The sequence below is a fragment of the Tachysurus fulvidraco genome, chromosome 1 (genome assembly GCF_022655615.1).
Source record: "Tachysurus fulvidraco isolate hzauxx_2018 chromosome 1, HZAU_PFXX_2.0, whole genome shotgun sequence".
Taxonomy (NCBI): Eukaryota; Metazoa; Chordata; class Actinopteri; order Siluriformes; family Bagridae; genus Tachysurus; species Tachysurus fulvidraco.
This window is the reverse complement of record NC_062518.1, coordinates 17,052,408-17,073,964: the sequence shown is the minus strand read 5'-3', so window position 1 is coordinate 17,073,964 and position 21,557 is coordinate 17,052,408. Positions and strand designations below refer to the sequence as shown.

At 44.5% G+C, this 21,557-nt stretch overlaps 2 protein-coding genes and 1 pseudogene across 2 annotated transcripts; 1 reads left to right on the top strand and 2 right to left on the bottom strand.

Moving 5' to 3' along the window:
* Window positions 1-3,411: 3,411 nt before the first annotated feature.
* Window positions 3,412-5,568, bottom strand: LOC113649232 (hatching enzyme 1.2-like). Its single transcript, XM_027156907.2, has 4 exons — window positions 4,655-5,568; window positions 4,241-4,381; window positions 4,035-4,152; window positions 3,412-3,923 (listed from the first exon to the last, which is right to left on the bottom strand). The coding sequence occupies exons 1-4, from the start codon at window positions 4,770-4,772 to the stop codon at window positions 3,536-3,538; spliced, it is 765 nt and encodes a 254-aa protein (XP_027012708.1). The 5' UTR covers window positions 4,773-5,568; the 3' UTR covers window positions 3,412-3,535.
* Window positions 5,569-8,154: 2,586 nt separating this feature from the next.
* Window positions 8,155-11,924, bottom strand: LOC113649240 (annotated as a pseudogene).
* A 1,585-nt stretch (window positions 11,925-13,509) lies between these two features.
* On the top strand, window positions 13,510-14,943 carry LOC113649238 (hatching enzyme 1.2-like). Its single transcript, XM_027156919.2, has 4 exons — window positions 13,510-13,651; window positions 13,927-14,067; window positions 14,156-14,273; window positions 14,385-14,943. The coding sequence occupies exons 1-4, from the start codon at window positions 13,534-13,536 to the stop codon at window positions 14,770-14,772; spliced, it is 765 nt and encodes a 254-aa protein (XP_027012720.1). The 5' UTR covers window positions 13,510-13,533; the 3' UTR covers window positions 14,773-14,943.
* Window positions 14,944-21,557: the final 6,614 nt, after the last annotated feature.

Sequence of the window (21,557 nt, the reverse complement as noted above, 5' to 3'; positions counted from 1 at the left end):
GCCATACCCTCCCTGCTTTCCAATCATAAAATGCCTACGCCCGCACTTTCCGCAGGCTCGGGGATTTCCCATTATTTCCAAAAATGGACCGTTTTGCCTGGACGTTGGGTAAATATTTGCCTCTGCCTTAGGTCTCTTAAATTCCCATTATCTTTCACCTGACGGGTCCCATTTCCATAAGACTCGGGCCTACGTCATCGGGCCATAAAGTTTATAAGGTGGGTTTTACATGTGTTTGGATCTTACTCTCTCTTCCTGAGGTTCTTCCTTCACAGACTCAACTTAACACAACCATACATGGCTATGTACTGGATCTTCTTATCGATCTTCTCATATTCTTGTCTACCAACATTTTCTCTTCTATATGATTCAAAACCAGTTTTTTGATACGGTGTACAGTAGTCATTGGTGTATGTATTAACCTGGTGGCGAGAGTGAATATGTGCCTACTGAAGCTCTTGTGTTTTGTAGCTTCCATCTCAGCTTGCTTAGCAAATCTCTTGGATGAGACGGATCCTTCTATGCCGTCTCCTACTGCTGATCTTTTCACTAAGGTCATTACTTATTATCTCCAGGACAAGGACAGTCGTGGTCAGCCCAGTGACACTTCTTCCACTAAGGGAATTAATGTTGCAACCCAGACTGAGACAGTGGCCACCAAATCCATCCAAACTCCTTCAGCCTCATCCACAAACACACAAGCTACTGAAACTACGTGGCGTGTCAAAAAAAAGACTCAATACCCTCCTCGTCTTGCTGTCAAACCATTTTATATTAAGAAGTGACTCTTTCCTTTTGATTTTTGTATCTCATTATTAAAGCCTTTACATTCAACCTTCTTTGGGCCTGAATCCTGTGTGTCCTGCTCTGCCTCACTGTGTGTGTGTGTGTTTGTGTGTAGGTTGCTGAGTGCTTTTTTACTACCTCTAATGGTCTCTTGATTAGGATTCCGTTGCTTCATATGGCTATAATGGCCTGCATGCGTGTTTACATTTGACAGTCAATGTATGCCCTCTCTCTCCCCCTTCTCGTCTTTCCCTTCTATGTCTCTAAAATTTCCCACATCAGCTGTCCACAAGGCACACCAATCCAGCACGACTTCCTGTCACGATTCCCCACCTTTAAATCCTCACCTTCGAACTCACCTACGCATCGCCGCTGCTGCAATCCAACGGGGGGCACAGTGGCTTAGTGGTTTGCACGTTTGTCTCACACCTCCAGGGTTGGGGGTTCTCCGGCCTCCTCCCTGTGTGTGCGGAGTTTGCATGTTCTCCCTGTGCCTCGGGGGTTTCCTCCGGGTACTCCGATTTCCTCCCCCGGTCTAAAGACATGCCAGGTACGTCGATTGGCCGCTGCGACCTGGTTGCGCAGTTCCTCTCGCGATCCGCCTCAGCAAACGCTCCGCAACATGCTCGCTGCCGCACGCCACGCTCACCCTGGGTGATGCTTCCCTTGCCATCTCCTCTATGGCTAGTGGATATACAACATGCTCGTTGTCATATCGTGCGGCAGGGGCATATGGCTCAGCAACAAGCTTTGTTGTGACTACGCCGCAAGCCAGCCCAGGGCGATGCCTCCTTACCGTCTTCACCAGGTAGTGGACACCAACTCCGTCGAAAGATAAATAAATAAAACCGTTTGATGCGTGTGCTTGGCTGGGGAGCCTCCGGTGCGAAGCTGCCATTCGTGGGATCACAATAAATAAATAAATAAATAAATAAATAAATAAATAAATAAATAAATAAATAGGCTCCACTATAGCTTAGTGGGTATGCAACATGCGTTGTCATATCACGCGGTAGGGGCGTATGTGTTTTAGCAACAAACTTGTTGCGATTACGCTGCAAAGCCAGCGCAGGGGACGCATCCTCCACGTCTCCACTAGCTAGTGGACCCCAAGTCCTGTAGTCTATCGTGCGGTGGGGCACCTAGTCCCCCTTTCCCACGACCCACGCCTAGCTCCGACTCAGCCTCGCACATCGCATGCCGCTTGCTTGGCCAATACGCCCCGATCGTGTTTTGCGGTCTACTGTGCCACGCATCAGTTATGTTGGGGGGTCTCCTCTGGCATATGGTTTTGTTTTGGGGGTCTATCATTCCCCAGCGCTGCCTCCCCATCCCGTCCGTGCATGCGCACAGACAGGCGCGTGGGAAAATTTTCCCAGAACAGAACCATCCCGCCAACACTAACTGTATGCTCGCTAACCTTCATTTACGTAGTGGTCCTGACTGAAATATCGAAAATTAGCACAACATGGGCATGTCATATATCAAAACACTCAGCTCAATGTGGGGAACTTACTCAAGAGTATTACGATGACGTCACATGCTCGTCTCCACTTGCATCCAAATGTTTTGGCACCCTAGCTTTATGTCCACTTGCCTCCAAACGTAACACTGATCCTTATGTCCACTCACCTCCAAAAACACTGGCCTTTGTGAATACTTGCTTTGTCAAAGACAACATCAAAGTTTGTCATGACAAACTTTACAAATCTAGTTTTTATTTGCACTTTCTTTTGTACTGCACTGTCTTGTCTGTCTTGTTTGTCTTGTCATGTACTGTCTTGCCCTGCACTGTTTGCACCAGGTTGCACAGTTGCACTTTATGTGGCTAGGACTACTAACTAAGTCCTTAGCTCTGTCTTTGTTTTATGTAGCTCCATGGTCCTGGAGAAACGTTGTCTCGTTTCACTGTGTACTGCAACAGCTATGTATGGTTGAAATGACAATAAAAGCTTTTTGACTTGACTTGACTTAACTTGCTTGCATGGAATAATCCAATATTTTGGGACAAATATGTCAACAACATCCTAACAACAGGGCCTGGTACATTAGGATTTCTCACAGGCCGTGACTTCTACAGTTGAGCCTATATGTCAGGATGTAGCCCTGTCTTTTTCCCTTTTATTTGCTGTGTGTATTTTTGTTTTCGTTATGTGTTCAGGTGTTAAATTATTTTGTGTGCTTGAATGTACCCTGTACTTGGCCCCTGAATGTACATGTGGCCCCTTAATGGCCCCTGTTACAGAGAAATCCTAGAACTGCCAATGGAGTACCTGTTTTTTTGTGTTATGTTTTATTTAATAACGGATGTTTTTAGCTATCCTTGCATTTGGTTCTGAATTTAATCTCGAAGACACCCCCCATTTTCTGACACTATATTTGGTGACTGTCCTCAAACAAATAATGTTTATACTAATAAGTAGTCAGACATGTCAGAGTGCCCTTACATTTACACAAAATGATATTTAATAAAATTACGTCACTTGTATGATATGCAAATTAAATATTAAGGGTGTGACAATACACCTTTTTCAGCATTGATGATTCTGGGATGATTAAAAACAGTTTGATGTGTTTCAGGTGAAATACGTTATTAAAGCACACGCTAAGAAAAAGATGCTTGGAGCCATTTTATTGTAGGATTCCATATTTTGTTAGCACAGCAATGACGTCATTACTGGGTCGTCTATCTTTGGCAGTTACACAATGTTACAGCAAAGTTTAATCAAGTCAACATTTCTGAAGAATTTCAGCATTTGTAGAGCTTGTTGATCCTCCGGATGTCGATGGCAGACAGTTCGTTTCTCTGTCCGATCTCCACTGAGGGATCGGGAATGGGAGTGATGGTGTCCAGACCGTTGATGGAGAAAAATGTTCTTCCATAGTGCATCACAGAAGAGTAGTCGTACGTCGTGTTAAGGTTGTTGGTGTTCCTCAGCTTAAAACTAGACTGTGAGGATGGATCGATGTTTTCCCAGTTGATGGTCACGTACCTGTCGCGATCACTCCTACAATGCTCGTGGTAGAAACCAAGTGCATGGTTTAGCTCGTGCTCGGCGATGCCGTAGTAAACACAACCCGACCTGTCGAGAGAAACCACCTGAGCACCACCTGCTTTGCCTATATAAGAGTAGCATCTGAGAGAAATAACAGGAGATTGACCAGGTCAACATATGGTCACTGCATCAAATGAGAAATAAATAACAACTTTTTTTTACAGTTACTGCAAATGGTGCAGTGGTTCTCACCCATCTTGACTCTCTATGCTGAGGTAATCAGTTTGATTTATCCTGGGAACGAAACGGACGCAGGTTTTGTTGTGGAAGGAAGCCATGGCATTGGTAATAACAGTCCTGTCAGAGGAAGCTGTAAAGAACACAGGCAACACATTAAAGAGAAATAAACAGAGATGTGTCATAAGTGAACAGTGTAAATAAGGAAGTCTTTCACTTACAGAAAACCTTGCTCAATATGTAAGGCACCTGCACTAGGCCATTTGAGGACTTCTTCCAAAAGCAGCTGTTGTCACTGCAGTCCAGAGCATTCCTGCTTCTGGGCAAGAGTATGTCTCCCTCCAACAACTCTTTGCTGGATCCTTCATCCAGAGAAACAAAAAGGGATAAACACAACAAAACCAATAAGCAGTACTAATGGTGGTCTCTTAGTATTTTGAGTCAGGCATTCTTTTGTCAAATAAAACTTTCGCCAGCAGAGTTTCTCCCACTGGTGCGAGCAAGCAAGCAAAATAAAGAAGACAAGAATGAATTGCAAAATCCATATCTTAGGAGGCAGGTTCTAGGTCTATAATTGTAGAACTAAGCAGTAATACTGCTGGTGCAGTGAGGTTGAGATTAGGGAGTTAACAGACCGTTGTTGATGGTGAGAATCCTTGATGTAATGTCCACGTGTTCAGGTTGGTTGAGATAGATGGCTTGTGTGAAGCCAATCAGCAAGGCTAGAATGGAGAGAGATGCTCTGGACTCCATGATGCTTCAGTGTTGGGAGATGATCTGGATGCTCCTTCACCATAGCTCAGTGACTGCCAACTTACACTCCAGGCTTTTTATACACACAGAACCAACTTGGTGTGGTTTTCAGGGATTAACTCTAGGTGTTAGTGTCTACTGTCTAATTTGTGGAACTAAAGGGAGTATCCTCTGGACTCAAAACTCATTTTAATGCCTTGCTGAAGCAGAACAGGAGTCAGGGATTTGTTTGGATATTCAGGAGTAAGGGATCGGCTGTAGCTCTCAATGACTTCTTATAGATCTATTTGTCAGGCTCTAGTCTTAGGGAGTGACTTGTAAATTTGATGAAATTAGGAGTTAAGCCAAGGTAAACAGTCTCTGTATGAATATCTGATCTTAATAGCTTCAGGTCATGTAGAGTTTTCTTTCAAAATTTCCAATTATTATTATTTTTTGGCTCTGGAGAAGCATAATCTGCAACTAATTCTTGCTTGAGAATGCAGACAAATTGAGTACTCAGGTAAAGTAAGGTGATCTTGCATCTTCATTGGAATGAAACCTGCAGCATTACTCACAATTTTCAAGTCAGACTGAAGACCAATGATCTATATTATCATTTTACATCAGCCACTGTCATAGCACTTTCTGAACCATACCCGGTCGTTCTAGTGGATGTGGAAAGACTAGTGTATTGGGATCGGAGCTAGGCCGTCAGTGATCTAGTCGTGAAATCGAGCTCTACCCATGTTCATGTCCAACTAATTCACTGGAAACCAGGAGACATGGTAACAGGAATGTATTTATGTTCAACCTGTCTGTCAGCGACACTGGTGCAAAAACTGACACAACGAAGGATAGCGTAAAATCAACAGAATTTAATAACTTAAAAAACACAAAACAGGGACACAGACTAGACGACAGATGACATAATAGGAGGACTCCGCGCTGCCACTGGCAACACTGCACAGTTAAATATACAACACTATTAACCACATAAGAAACCGGTGTGCAGAGGCAGGGAAAAAGAGAAAAGTGCGGGTCAGGAACATGAACACAGAACATCAACAAAAGCACATGGCCAAAGTATGGGCTAGATCCTGACAGTAACCTCCCCCCCCCCCCCCCACTTCGAGGCACGGCTCCCGACGAGAAAATTGTATATCTGAGAAACTACGATCCCGCCGAAATCCATGAGAGGGAAGCAAGGCACATGGCGAGGCAGGTGGGGGGAGCAAGGCACACGGCGAGGCAGCCAGAGAGGGCCGAGTGACGTAAACAGCTGAGCAGAAGGGCCGAGCAATATAAACAACCGAGCATAAGGGCCGAGCACAACCCCGACGCTCCACGACCAGACTCACATCTTGGAAACCAGAAAATGGGATGGAGGGCAGGGAAAAAATCCATCTCCACAGAGCAAATGGTCAACTAAAATATCCCAAAACATGTGCCTGCAACACCCCCCGCAGACAGGAAGTGGGGTGGAGTCCTCCACGGAAAACCGGAAGTGAAGCAACATCCCCCACAGGACAGGTTCGGGGCAATGTAGCAGGACACCAAAAAAAACGAAACAAAACTCGGCTGGTAACATGGACCGCAAACAGGAAGTGAGGTGGCGCCCCGTGCGGAATACTGGAAGCGGAGCGCCGTCTGGAAAAATGCGGAACAATGTTACCCACACAAAATAAAATATGCAGGGCAAAACAAAACAGTCCGGAGAAAAAAATGCTCCCACAGGGCTGTTCCAGGCTGACACTATCCTGCTGGGCCTTGGAGTGGCGGAATCCTTCTGTTAGCGACGCAGGACAAAAACAGACCCGATTGCAGGATAGTGTAAAATAAACAGGATTTAATAACTTAAAAAACACGAAACAGGGACAGAGACTAGACAACAGATGACATAACAAGAGGATTCCATGCTGCCATAGGCAACACTAGAGTATCATTTTACATCAGCCACTGTCATAGCACTTCCTGAACCATACCGGTCTTTCTAGTGGATGTGGAAAGACTAGGGTATTGGGATTGGAGCTAGGACGTCAGTGATCTAGTCGTGACATCGGGCTCTACCCATGTTCATGTCCAACTCATTCACTGGCAAACAGGAAACATAGTAACAGGAAAGTGGTTATGTTAATCTCATATCGAGGAGCCACAAATAGTAACATGAGGAACGTGACTTTGACTTCACACCATCTTATTTTCTAGGTTCCAACTACGAGAATGCAGATGTCATTTCTGTTACATTGAAGACTAAAGAATAAAAACTGACCACAGAATCCATACACTCAAGCTGAAAGACTGTACCGTCAATGTGTTGGACAACTAGATCATCTCCTGGTTACTGATCGACTGCTATGTCTTTGATTCCAAAAGTTTATTAAGTCCTTGTCAATTGTAACCTTGTCAATTGGGTACGGTGACAGTGAAATTTCTAAACAATTTTAGTACTCAGATCGATGACAGGTCTTTGGTACGTACAGTATCTTACTACGAGTAACCAAAGCCAGAATGCATCTTGAGACAAAGCTCTGTTGTGTGTCTCTGTTCAAGCTAACCGCAGCTGCCGCTGCTGATGTAATATTAACGTTGTCTAATTCAAGCATATTCCTCAGCTGATAGAATGTGTTGTGGACTATTTTGGTGTATTTCTAAGCCTCACTTATCAGTTTCACTCAAAGTATCTTGAACTGTCCAACAGAGTGAAGCAAAATTCAAAGACATCATTACCAAATCTCCACAACAACTCCCTGGACAATTCCAATATTTTGGGACAAATATGTCAACAACATCCTAACAACAGGGCCTGGTACATTAGGATTTCTCACTGGCCGTGACTTCTACAGTTGAGCCTATATGTCAGGATGTAGCCCTGACTTTTTCCCTTTTATTTGCTGTGTCTCTTTTTGTTTTCGTTACGTGTTCAGGTGTGTGCCCCCCCTTCGCATTTCTTCCCGCTTCAGCACATCTTTTCCTTATGTGTCTAATTGTCTCCCTATTTATTCCGGTCACATTGCCTCGTGCAGAGCGGAATCCTTGTCTTTGTGGCGTCTTCGTGTCGTCTTCGTGTCTCTGGCCTGTTTCTTTGAGTACCGCAGGGACAGTTCTAGAGGAGGGGCCACATTGCTGAAAAATGATTGGCCCCTGATTGCCCTGTTCCATCAATCGTCGACGAGAAAAGCAACAGAAGTATTTGTCAAAACGATCACAGATGCAATTCCACCACCAAACAATTGGCGGCACTCGAGCGTTTGAAAAAGGAATGACTGCCGAAATGTATATGCACCGTACTGAATAAATTATTTTGTGTGTTTGAATGTACCCTGTTCTTGGCCCCTGAATGTAACATGTGGCCTCTTGATGGCCCCTGTTACAGAAAAATCCTAGAACTGCCACTGGAGTACCTGTTTTTTTGTGTTATGTTTTATTTAATAACGCATGTTTTTAGCTATCCCTGCATTTGGTTCTGAATTTAATCTCGAAGACACCCCCCATTTTCTGACACTATATTTGGTGACTGTCCTCAAACAAATAATGTTTATACTCATAAGTCGTCAGACATGTCAAAGTGCCCTTACATTTACACAAAATGATATTTAATAAAAATTACGTCACTTGTATGACATGCAAATTAAATATTAAGGGTGTGACAATACACCTTTTTCAGCATTGATAATTCTGGGATGATTAAAAACTATTTGATGTGTTTCAGGTGAAATACGTTATTAAAGCACACGCTAAGAAAAAGATGCTTGTAGCCATTTTATTGTAGGATTCCATATTTTGTTAGCACAGCAATGACATCATTACTGGGTCGTCTATCTTTGGCAGTTACACAATGTTACAGCAAAGTTTAATCAAGTCAACATTTCTGAAGAATTTCAGCATTTGTAGAGCTTGTTGATCCTCCGGATGTCGATGGCAGACAGTTCGTTTCTCTGTCCTCTGTTTCTCTGAGGGATCGGGAATGGGAGTGATGGTGTCCAGACCGTTGATGGAGAAAAATGTTCTTCCATAGTGCATCACAGAAGAGTAGTCGTACGTCGTGTTGAGGTTGTTGGTGTTCCTCAGCTTAAAACTAGACTGTGAGGATGGATCGATGTTTTCCCAGTTGATGGTCACGTAGCTGTCGCGATCACTCCTACAATGCTCGTGGTAGAAACCAAGTGCATGGTTTAGCTCATGCTCGGCGATTCCGTAGTAAACACAACCCGACCTATCGAGAGAGACCCCCTGAGCACCACCTGTTTTGCCTATATAAGAGTAGCATCTGAAAGAAATAACAGGAGATCGACCAGGTCAACATATGGTCACTGCATCAAATGAGAAATAAATAACAACTTTTTTTTACAGTTACTACGAATGGTGCAGTGGTTCTCACCCATCTTGACTCTCTATGCTGAGGTAATCAGATTGATTTGTCCTGGGAACGAAACGGATGCAGGTTTTGTTGTGGAAGGAAGCCATAGCATTGGTAATAACAGTCCTGTCAGAGGAAGCTGTAAAGAACACAGGCAACACATTAAAGAGAAATAAACAGAGATGTGTCATAAGTGAACAGTGTAAATAAGGAAGTCTTTCACTTACAGAAAACCTTGCTCAATATGTAAGGCACCTGCACTAGGCCATTTGAGGACTTCTTCCAAAAGCAGCTGTTGTCACTGCAGACCAGACCATTCCTGCTTCTGGGCAAGAGTATGTCTCCCTCCAACAACTCTTTGCTGGATCCTTCATCCAGAGAAAAGTAAAGGGATAAATACAACAAAACCAATAAGCAGTACTAATGGTGGTCTTTTACTATTTTGAGTAAGGATTTTTTTGTTAAATAAGTAATCTGATCTTAATAGCTTCAGGTCATGTAAAGTTTTTTCCAGAATTTACAATTATTATTATTTTTCGGCTTTAGAAGAGCATAATCTGCAGCTAATACTTGTTTTACACTTTAAGAAATGTCCTTACCTGTTTTTTTTGTGTTATGTTTTATTTAATAACGCATGTTTTTAGCTATCCTGGTTGTTTAATGTAAACACATGCGTTATTAAATAAAACATAACACAAAAAAATAGGTACACCAGTGGCAGTTCAAGGATTTTTCTGTAACAGGGGCCATCAAGGGGCCACATGTTACATTCAGGGACCAAGAACAGGGTACATTCAAGCACACAAAATATTTTATTCAGTCCGGTGCAAATACGTTTCGGCAGTCATTCCTTTTCCTTTTTGGAATTGCATCTGTGATCGTTTTGAAAAATTCTCCGGTTGCTTTCCTTGTCTACGATTGATGGAACGGGGCAATCAGGGGCCAATCAGTGTTCAGCAGGGGCCAGGGCCCCTGTGGCCCCTCCTCTAGAACCGCCCCTGCGGTACTCAAAGAAACAGGCCGAAGACACAAAGACGACACGAAGACGCCACAAAGACGAGGAAATCGCTCTGCACGAGGCAACGTGACCGGAATAAATAGGGAGACAATTAGACATATGAGGAAAAGATGTGCTGAAGCGGGAAGAAATTAGACACGGGCGGGGCAGACACCTGAACACGTAACGAAAACAAAAATACACACAGCAAATAAAAGGGAAAAAGTCTGGGCTACATTCTGACGTATAGGCTCAACTGTAGAAGTCACGGCCTGTGAGAAATCCTAATGTACCAGGCCCTATTGTTAGGATGTTGTTGACATATTTGTCCCAAAATATTGGATTATTCCACGCAAGCAAGTTAAGTCAAGTCAAGTCAAAAAGCTTTTATTGTCATTTCAACCATACATAGCTGTTGCAGTACACAGTGAAATGAGACAACGTTTCTCCAGGACCATGGAGCTACATAAAACAAAGACAGAGCTAAGGACTTAGTTAGTAGTCCTAGCCACATAAAGTGCAACTGTGCAACCTGGTGCAAACAGTGCAGGGCAAGACAGTACATGACAAGACAAACAAGACAGACAAGACAGTGCAGTACAAAAGAAAGTGCAAATGAAAACTAGATTTGTAAAGTTTGTCACTACAAACTTTGATGTTGTCTTTGACAAAGCAAGTATTCACAAAGGCCGGTGTTTTTGGAGGTGAGTGGACATAAAGATCAGTGTTACGTTTGGAGGCAAGTGGACAGAAAGCTAGGGTGCCAAAACATTTGGATGCAAGTGGAGATGAGCATGTGATGTCATCTTAATACTCTTCAGGAAGTTCCCCACTTTGGGCTGAGTGTTTTGATATATGACATGCCCATGTTGTGCTAATTTTCGATATTTCAGTCAGGACCACTACGTAAATGAAGGTTAGCGAGCATACATTTAGTGTTGGCAGGATAGTTCTGTTCTGGGAGAATTTTCCCACGCACCTGTCCGTGCGCATGCACGGACGGGGCAGGGAGGCAGCGCTGGGGAATGATAGACCCCCAAAACAAAACCATATGCCAGAGGAGACCCCCCAACATAACTGATGCGTGACACAGTAGACCGCAAAACACGATCGGGGCGTATTGGCCATGCAAGCGGCATGCGATGTGCGAGGCTGAGTCGGAGCTAGGCGTGGGTTGTGGGAAAAGGGGACAAGGTGCCCTGCTGCACGATAGACTACAGGAGTTGGGGTCCACTAGCTAGTGGAGACGTGGAGGATGCGTCGCCCTGGGCTGGCTTTGCAGCGTAATCGCGACAAGCTTGTTGCTAAAACACATACGCCCCTACCACGTGATATGACAACGCATGTTGCATACCTGTCGCTACTCAATCTGTACCAGCAACACGATCGGTTCTGCGCATGTGCGAAATGACGTCACTTCCTGTCATTGCCGACCGCAGTTTCGGAAATTAACGCTATCATTACCATTGTCATAGCACTTTATTTACAAGTCTTATTATTTGCAACTCTTATTTGTCTGCCTTTCAATAGTTTACATTTACAAAAACAAGAATCAAGTAGCGACAATACCCACTAAGCTATAGTGGAGACGGCAGGGGAAGCGTCACCCAGAGCGAGCGTGGCACGCGGCAGCGAGCTCTGGCTGAAATATTTATTTATTTATTTTATTTATTTATTTTTTTTGATCCCACGAATGGCAGCTTCGCACCGGAGGTTCCCCAGCCAAGCGAACGGCTTTATTTATTTATCTTTCGACGGAGTTGGTGTCCACTACCTGGTGAAGACGGGGAGGAGGCGTCGCCCTGGGCTGCCGCATGATATGACAACGATCATGTTGTATATCCACTAGCCATAGTGGAGATGGCAAGGGAAGCATCACCCAGGGCGAGTGAGGCAGCGAGCATGTTGCGGAGCGTTTGCTGAGGTGGATCGCGAGAGGAACTGCGCAACCAGGCCGCAGCGGCCAATCGACGTACCCAGCATGTCTTTGGACCAGGGGAGGAAACCGGAGTACCCGGAGGAAACCCCCGAGGCACGGGGAGAACATGCAAACTCCGCACACACAGGGAGGAGGCCGGAGAACCCCCAACCCTGGAGGTGTGAGACAAACGTGCAAACCACTAAGCCACCGTGCCCCCGTTCAGCAGCGGCGATGCGTAGGTGTGCTCGAAGGTGAGGATTTAAAGGAGGGGAATTACAGAAGTCGTGCTGGATTGGTGCGCCTTGTGGACAGCTGATTAGCAGCTGATGCAGCTTACTGCGTGGCCTGCCTCAACTAACACAATGTTTGATTTACGTGACGTCACGTGTCATTATCAGAATACCTGTGAGGAAGTTCCCCTCATTGTTCTGAGTGTTTTGATATATGACATGTTAATGTTGTAAAAAATTTTTTGCTTATACATATATTGGGGTGGGGCTGAAGCACAACCGAACGACCAGTCGGTACACCAATTTAACCTTTGTTCAAAGTATCACCCTAAAGGAGCTGGTCGAGTTTGGTGTAGAGAGTTCGAAAGCTTGCCAAGTTATAATCCTCAAAAGTTTATAATGGGAGTCTATGGGAAAAAAGTTCATTTTGAGACCCGGCACCGGAAGTACCGAAACTCCGATCGCTTAGAAAAGTAAGAGCATCAAACTTCAGTCCAGGTTCTACAACATATCTGAATTTGTTGCATGTGGCTCGGAAGCTCTAGGAGGAGTTACTCTTAATAAATTTGTGTCTAAGCTTAAATAGGAAAACAGAATTTTGGCTTCTACAAAGCAAGATAATTAGAAGACCATACACAAGAGACAATAAAGAGAAACAGTGCAGATTAGTGTAAATACTCTATGTTCAAACAATATTAGGTGTTCAGAAATACTGGAATGAACACAGTGTTATAGCAGCAGTTACTTGAGATATTGTAAAGGATTGTGCAAACCAGCAAACGACTAAAATGTGAGACAGCATGAGCAAACAAGTATTAGCTGCAGATTATGCTTCTCCAGAGCCAAAAAATAATAATAATTGTAAATTCTGGAAAAACTCTACATGACCTGAAGCTATTAAGATCAGATATTCATACAGAGACTGTTTACCTTGGCTTAACATTTAAGTTTGATAAATTTACAGGTCACTCCCTAAGACTAGAGCCTGACAAATAGATCTAAGTCATAATGAGCTACAGCCGATCCCTTACTCCTGAATATCCAAACAAATCCCTGACTCCTGTTCTGCTTCAGCAAGGCATTAAAATGAGTTTTGAGTACACAGGATCCTCCCTTTAGTTCCACAAATTAGACAGTAGACAGTAACACCTAGAGTTAATCCCCGAAAACCACGCCAAGTTGGTTCTGTGTGTATAAAAAGCCTGGAGTGTAAGTTGGCAGTCACTGAGCTACGGTGAAGGAGCATCCAGATCATCTCCCAACACTGAAGCATCATGGAGTCCAGAGCATCTCTCTCCATTCTAGCCTTGCTTATTGGCTTCACACAAGCCCTCTATCTCAATCAACCTGAACACGTGGACATTACATCAAGAATTCTCACCATCAACAACGGTCTGTTAACTTCCTAATCTCAACCTCACTGCACCAGCAGTATTACTGCTTAAAGTTCTACAATTATAGACCTAGAACCTGCCTCCTAAGATATGGATTTTGCAATTCATTCTTGTGTTGTTTATTTTGCTTGCTTGCTCGCACCAGTGGGAGAAACTCTGCTGGCAAAAGTTTTATTTGACAAAAGAATGCATGACTCAAAATACTTAGAGACCACCATTAGTACTGCTTATTGGTTTTGTTGTGTTTATCCCTTTTTGTTTCTCTGGATGAAGGATCCAGCAAAGAGTTGTTGGAGGGAGACATACTCTTGCCCAGAAGCAGGAATGCTCTGGACTGCAGTGACAACAGCTGCTTTTGGAAGAAGTCCTCAAATGGCCTAGTGCAGGTGCCTTACGTATTGAGCAAGGTTTTCTGTAAGTGAAAGACTTCCTTATTTACACTGTTAACTTATGACACATCTCTGTTTATTTCTCTTTAATGTGTTGCCTGTGTTCTTTACAGCTTCCTCTGACAGGACTGTTATTACCAATGCCATGGCTTCCTTCCACAACAAAACCTGCGTCCGTTTCGTTCCCAGGACAAATCAATCTGATTACCTCAGCATAGAGAGTCAAGATGGGTGAGAACCACTGCACCATTCGCAGTAACTGTAAAAAAAAGTTGTTATTTATTTCTCATTTGATGCATTGACCATATGTTGACCTGGTCGATCTCCTGTTATTTCTTTCAGATGCTACTCTTATATAGGCAAAACAGGTGGTGCTCAGGTGGTCTCTCTCGACAGGTCGGGTTGTGTTTACTACGGCATCGCCGAGCATGAGCTAAACCATGCACTTGGTTTCTACCATGAGCATTGTAGGAGTGATCGCGACAGGTACGTGACCATCAACTGGGAAAACATCGATCCATCCTCACAGTCTAGTTTTAAGCTGAGGAACACCAACAACCTCAACACGACGTACGACTACTCTTCTGTGATGCACTATGGAAGAACATTTTTCTCCATCAACGGTCTGGACACCATCACTCCCATTCCCGATCCCTCAGTGGAGATCGGACAGAGAAACGAACTGTCTGCCATCGACATCCGGAGGATCAACAAGCTCTACAAATGCTGAAATTCTTCAGAAATGTTGACTTAAACTTTGCTGTAACATTGTGTAACTGCCAAAAATAGACGACCCAGTAATGACGTCATTGCTGTGCTAACAAAATATGGAATCATACGATAAAATGGCTACAAGCATCTTTTTCCTAGCGTGTACTTTAATAACGTATTTCACCTGAAACACATCAAACAGTTTTTAATCATCCCAGAATGCTGAAAAAGGTGTATTGTCACACCCTTAATATTTAATTTGCATATCATACAAGTGACGTAATTTTATCAAATATCATTTTGTATATATGTAACGACACTTTAACATGTCTGACTACTTGAGTATAAACATTATTTGTTTGAAATAAACAGAGATGTGTCATAAGTGAACAGTGTAAATAAGGAAGTCTTTCACTTACAGAAAACCTTGCTCAATACGTAAGGCACCTGCACTAGGCCATTTGAGGACTTCTTCCAAAAGCAGCTGTTGTCACTGCAGTCCAGAGCATTCCTGCTTCTGGGCAAGAGTATGTCTCCCTCCAACAACTCTTTGCTGGATCCTTCATCCAGAGAAACAAAAAGGGATAAATACAGCAAAACCTATAAGCAGTACTAAAAGCGATAAGCCGAGAGATAGGCCGAGCACTCACTGTGCCTCCACGATAGAGAGGCATGGGGCCAGTCAAATAGCTATCACTGCTGACAAGGTGGAAGCCACCCAAGCTTCCTTGGCAGTAAAATGCATGGTGAAAGGGCTAGGCCAAAAGGAAGAACACAATACTGGTAAGCATCACGAAAATAAGCATCTTCGAGCTCTATCATCAAACCAGTCCTTGGACCTAATATGGGACACAATAACCTCGAGTGTGAGCATGCTGAACTTGTATGTCTTCAGAGTACAGTTCAGAGCTCGCAGGTCCAAAATCGGACACAGCTCCCAGCTTTTCTTAGGAACAATGAAATATCGGCTGTAAAAGCCAGAGTCCCAATCTGGGAGTGGAACATGTTCTATGGCCCCTTTCCTCAGGAGTGAGAGAAGTTACTTTTGGAAGAAGACCACCAGGTGTTTGCCAATGGGCAACACACCCTGTAACCTTTTACTACGGTATCCAGGACTCACTGAGACATGCCTGGCAGTAGTTTCACTTTGTCCTGTCGTATAAGAGTGGAGTTAACCTTACAGATCTGTGCAAGGAAGAGGAATGTGCTTAGGCCCTACTTATCCCAGAAGTGCCAGAAGCGGTGGGGCAGATAGTAGCAGAAACCTTTCTATCTACCTTTTCATCAGTATCCTTTCTAAGCCTGCCTGGCCGAGATGACAGACCTAAGGTCTGCCACAAAGTAGAGCTGTAAACGTCCCATCAGAACAGGCCAGAGTCCCGATCTGGGAGGGGTACATGTTCTATGGCACCTTTCCTCAGAAGCAAAAGAAGTGCCTCTTGGAGAAACAAGGTTTGGCCTGTGCCAACAACAGTGGGCAGCACAACCTGAAAGGAGGAGAATGGGTGGCAAACTGGATTTTGTAGCCTTTTCCCACATTATCCAGAACCCACTGTGACACACATGGCAGAAACCTCCACGCTGCCAGGTGGTCTGAAACAGCAAGGTGGCAGGAGCTAATCCAGGAGTTTTATGGGAATTTTTGACCATTCCTTTAGAAACACATTTGTGAATTCTGACTTAACTTTATGCTGTAATAGCTTGTTTCGCTAAAGTGCCTGTCTGCACTTTGAACATAATATACATTGTCCATCACATGATTACAATCATAGCTCCCAGTGTTCTGAGTTCCTTGTCTGATCGGCTCTTCTTCCGGATCCAGTGGTGGCGTGCTTTACACCACCACATACGACACTTTGCGTTGCACTTGTTGATGTATGGCTTGGATGCAGCTGCTTGATCATGGAAACCCATTCTCTGAAGCTCTCTACACACTGTTCTTGGGCTAATCTGGCCACACTGTCAGCATGTTTCCCTGCACTTCTGGGTTTGTGACGATTACTCCCGGTTTCGGCGACGTCACTTCTGGGTCATCGGCCATCTTGGAATTTTACTTCCAGAGCGGCGGCCATTTTATTCAACCAGGTGCCAGATAGTCTTCTCAGTTCTTCTCATAGTTCTGTGTAATCATCTTGCCTTTGTTCCTGTTTTTTCATCATTGTTTCCTGAACCCCGCCTGTTTCTGGCTCCAGATTTCTGCATGCCCTGCATTGCTCCCTTCCCGGTATTTGGATTATTGGTCTGTTTCAGACTTTGCATCTGACTGCTCTGTACCACCCTGCTTGCTGGATTTGGATTATTAATCCATTTATAACTCTGCCTGCTCTATATTGCCCTATTTGCTAAATTGGATTAATAGACTGTTGCTCTTCCTGCCTCTGCCTGTTCCTTTGCCCTGTAGCCAGATTAGATTTTATGTATGGATTCTATGCCTAGGGCTTCTCAGTACTGGAATATTGTATTAAGTTCAGTTCCCATTCCTTACAGCCTTTCTTATTCTCTACCCCTGGGCTTTCTTTTTTCTGGGTGGAAGTCCTTTTCATTCCTGATGATTTCCCTATTTTGCCATTGCTGTCTGTCTTGTATTGCTCATTAAAAACATTGTTACATGTGCATGCTGCATTTGAGTTCTTCTTCTGGCCTGTTCTGACAGCTACCGACTCAGTAGAAAGTTGTCAACTCATGCACACTGTGTTCCTAAACATGCACTGAACCCACACTGAGATTTTACTTGGCCTACCACGTCATGGCTGAGTTGCTGTTGTTCCTAATTGCTTCCACTTTGTTATAATACCACTAACAGTTGACAGTGTAATATTTAGTAGTGAGGAAATCTCATGAATGTATTTATTGCGCAGGTGGCAACCTATCACGGTACCACACTTGAATTCACTGAACTCCTGAGAGTGCCCTATTCATTCATAAATAATTGTAGAAGCAGTCTGCATGACTAGTTGCTTGATTTTATACACCTGTGGCCGTGGAGGTGATTTAGAACACCTAAATTCACATGTGATTGCTTGGCTGAGTATTTTGATTCGGTTTTGGATTATTTTAAAGTTTATAATTTGACTCCTTATTTCTTACAAAGGGTAAACACACCAGCAATTGCATCTTAAAAAAAATACTCACTCAAAGTGAGGAAAAAGATGCTTGTAACCATTTTATTGTATGATTCCATATTTTGTTAGCACAGCAATGACGTCATGACTGGGTCATCTATCTTTGGCTGTTACACAATGTTACAGCAAAGTTTAATCAAGTCAACATTTCTGAAGAATTTCAGCATTTGTCGAACTTTTTGTAATCACTAACTTTTTATTTGTTTTCCTGAGCTTCTAGCTGGTTAGCCCACTAGCATCACTAGCCTGCTAGCCAGTTACCGTTAGTTCTCTATACCTTCTCACAACAATTATCTTTGTTGTACTTGCCCTATAACACCATGTCTCTTGTGGGTCTGTCTTTGAGTGCAGGTGAGGACACGTTCGAGATGCACTCGTTGGAACTGGAGCTGGAGGCATTAATGAATGAATGAGTACAGTCATGGTGTCACGAGCAAAATCCACTTTTTATTAATAACTGGAATATTTTTGGGAGCGTGCTGATGGCTTGCACCACAGCAGAGAAATCCTCTCAGACAGCATCTCCAGGGCGTTCACACCTTCTGACTGGTAAACTACTATTTAAGTCTTAATTTTAATAGCCACCTATTCATCACATTGATACAAATGCACACATAGCTCATCATATAGAAACAGTGTTTGTTCCCTGATTAGTCAGATCAAAAGTAAATGAATGAGAAGTTCTCTAAATAATCTTACCGCAATTAGACCAGAAATATGCCAAAGAAACAAACAAAAACAGTTCCTAAAGTTTGGGCTTCTGAACATTAGATCACTTGCACCCAAAGCACTTGGATTGAAACTTGGATTAAACCAAATGAGCACATCAGTCTAAATGTGTCTACCCCGTCAGGATATATCTATAAGCACGAGCCTCGTCAATCTGGTCGTGGAGGTGGTGTTGCCACTATCCTCTTTGATTTCCTTACTGTTACTCAGAGAACATGGTATAGATTTAATTCCTTTGAAGTGTTTGGTCTTAATGTTGCACACTCGCACATGCACACACAAAAATCCCTGAAGTCTCGTGCACTTGCAAGCATGTATATCCCCCAGGGCCTTACACTAGAGGTCTTCACGGGTCCACTTAGATCTGAAAACCCGAGGTCCGGCCCGAGAGCCGAGCGAGTCCTTTTCCAACCTCTCCTCTGTTTGCCAAGACCGCTTGTGACATGTGGCTGGTGACGTGTGGCGGGCGGTACGCTCATTTCCGTTGAAACAGACCTGTCAATCAATTTTGAATCCACGCTGTAGCGGTTACTTCAGTGTAGAGTTACGCAACATTCGGGTCCAGTCGGGTTAAAAAAAATCGCCAAAGTGTCGGGTCGGACTCGGGTCTAATTTTTCCGGGTTTGTCTCGGGTCGGGTCTTCCTTAAAAAAAAAAATTATGCACGTCAGATTCGGGTCACTTTGAGGCAGGTACATTTCTTTAGACCCGAGAAGAACTCTACCCTACACTGATTTTCTTAGAGAATATGCAGATTTTCTTTCAGACCTATCGGTTATCTTTGATAAAGTGTTAATTGTAGTAAACAGCACTTGTTAAAGTTACAAATGACTTGTTCTTAGCTTCGGACCAAGACCGTATGTCACTATTAGTTCTACTTGACCTTAGTGCTGCATTCGACACTATAGACCACAGCATTCTTCAAGATCGCTTACAAAATTACACAGGTATTTATGGTCAGGCTTTAAGTTGGTTTAGATCCTACCTGTCAGACCGATACCATTTTGTAGAATTAATTAATTAATTACCAGTTAATTATGGGGTCCCTCAAGGATCAGTTCTAGGACCCCTGCTTTTCTCGATATACATGCTTCCATTAGGGAACATTATTAGAAGGCATGGGATTAGTTTCCACTGTTATGCTGACGACACACAGTTATATATCTCATCAAAACCAGATGAAATAGCCAAAGTTTCCAAATTACCTCAGTGCCTTAGAGAGATAAAACATTGGATGAGCTGTAATTTTTTCATTGTTGAACACTGATAAGACAGAAATACTACTTATAGGCCCAAAAATCTTATAGGCCTAAAATCATATCACCATATTACAAAAACAGCCTTCTTTACCTTAGAAATATTGTCAAGCTGAGAAACATCCTGTCTGTATATGATGCTACATTAATCCCTCTCCACTGCTTCTCTCGTTCTACCCATCCCGAGGCATACAGAAATTGTACCAGCTCTGATCGTCTTCCGTGTCTAGAAGATTTAGGACCTCCACTGAGATGAGGCCAACTCTGTGAGAATCCTGAGACATCTAGAGTTCCCTTTCGGAACTCGAGCTGCGTCGAAACGCTATGGGAACGCCCTCTGCGTGACCGCGCTCTGAACCACGTGTGTAATCTGACCAATAGGCTTTGGAACGTGACGTCATCGGCGGGTGATGTTGCGTAAACAGGAAGCTACAAATGGCTGCAAGATGGACAAGACGCTAGCTTCTGCTCGTTCAGGTAAGCGCTGTTTACTGATACTGTGTTTTTCTGATCGAGTGATGGCTAGCAGACAGAACTTCCGAAAGTGTGTTTTTCCGTGTCCCCGTTTTATTACCGGGAAGGATTCGCACGATCGATGCGTTGTTTGCTTGGGAGTGGAGCATGCACAATCGGCTCTCAAGGGAGTCGATTGCTCGCATTGCAGCCGCATGGCTATGCGCACGCTTCGCTCCGGTCCCTCTCTTCCCGAGGCAAAGCGGCGCCGGCGCTCATGGGGCTCGCAGACCGATTTAGCAGCGGGATTGGAGGCGGATGAGTCCTCTTCAGCCTCGTCTGCTGAATCGAGCTCCGGCTCTCGCGGAGAAGCAGGCCCGATGGCTGCTTCTTCTCCCGGTGCGAGCAGCGCGGCATTATATGTCTCTCCCTCCGAGGAAGGAGAGCTGATGGATGTTAGCGAGCCCGTGGGCTCCTCACAGCCTGTGCTGTATGAGGAGCTCCTCGAGGTTGTGACACGAGCCATAGCCAAACTGGATTTAGATTGGCCGGTGGAGCAGCAGAAGCAGCGCACACCCAGTAAGCTTTCGTTTCCTGCGCCCTGTGTCACTTCCTCGGCGCCGGAGCCTGCCATTTTTTCCTGATCTGCACGCCGAGGTGACTTCGCCTAGTCACTCCTCGCTTTACGTGAATGTGGTTGGGGCTAAGGCTTGTGGCTATGGGGCAATGCCATGTGTGGAAGAGACGCTGGCTAGCTATCTCTCCCCTAACGTAGCATCGTCGCTAAAGGCTCCGGTTTTCCCTACTAAGCCACTACGTGCTACATCAGCCTTAGTAGGGAAGGCTTACACGGCAGCAGGTCAGGCCACGGGCTGCCTCCACACCATGGGTGTGTTGCAGGCATACCAGGCTGACCTGCTACGTGATTTGGATGAGGGACTTAGCTCCGGGGCCGCTGATATTGAGGAGTTGCGTCGGGGCGGGCCGTTGGGCGGTCCATGGCGGCCCTGGTGGCCACAGAAAGGCATCTGTGGCTCACCTTGTCCGACCTCCCGGACAAGGATCGAGCTGTGCTACTGGACGCACCGATGGCTCCTCCTGGACTGTTTGGGGATGCTGTGACGGCGGTCGTACACAAGTTCCAGGAGTCTAAGGAGCAGTCGGCTGCGTTTCAGCAGTACCTCCCTCTGCGATCTCGTGGGGCTGTTCGGCGGCAGCCCCAGCCTGGTCCTTCCGGGCACCGCG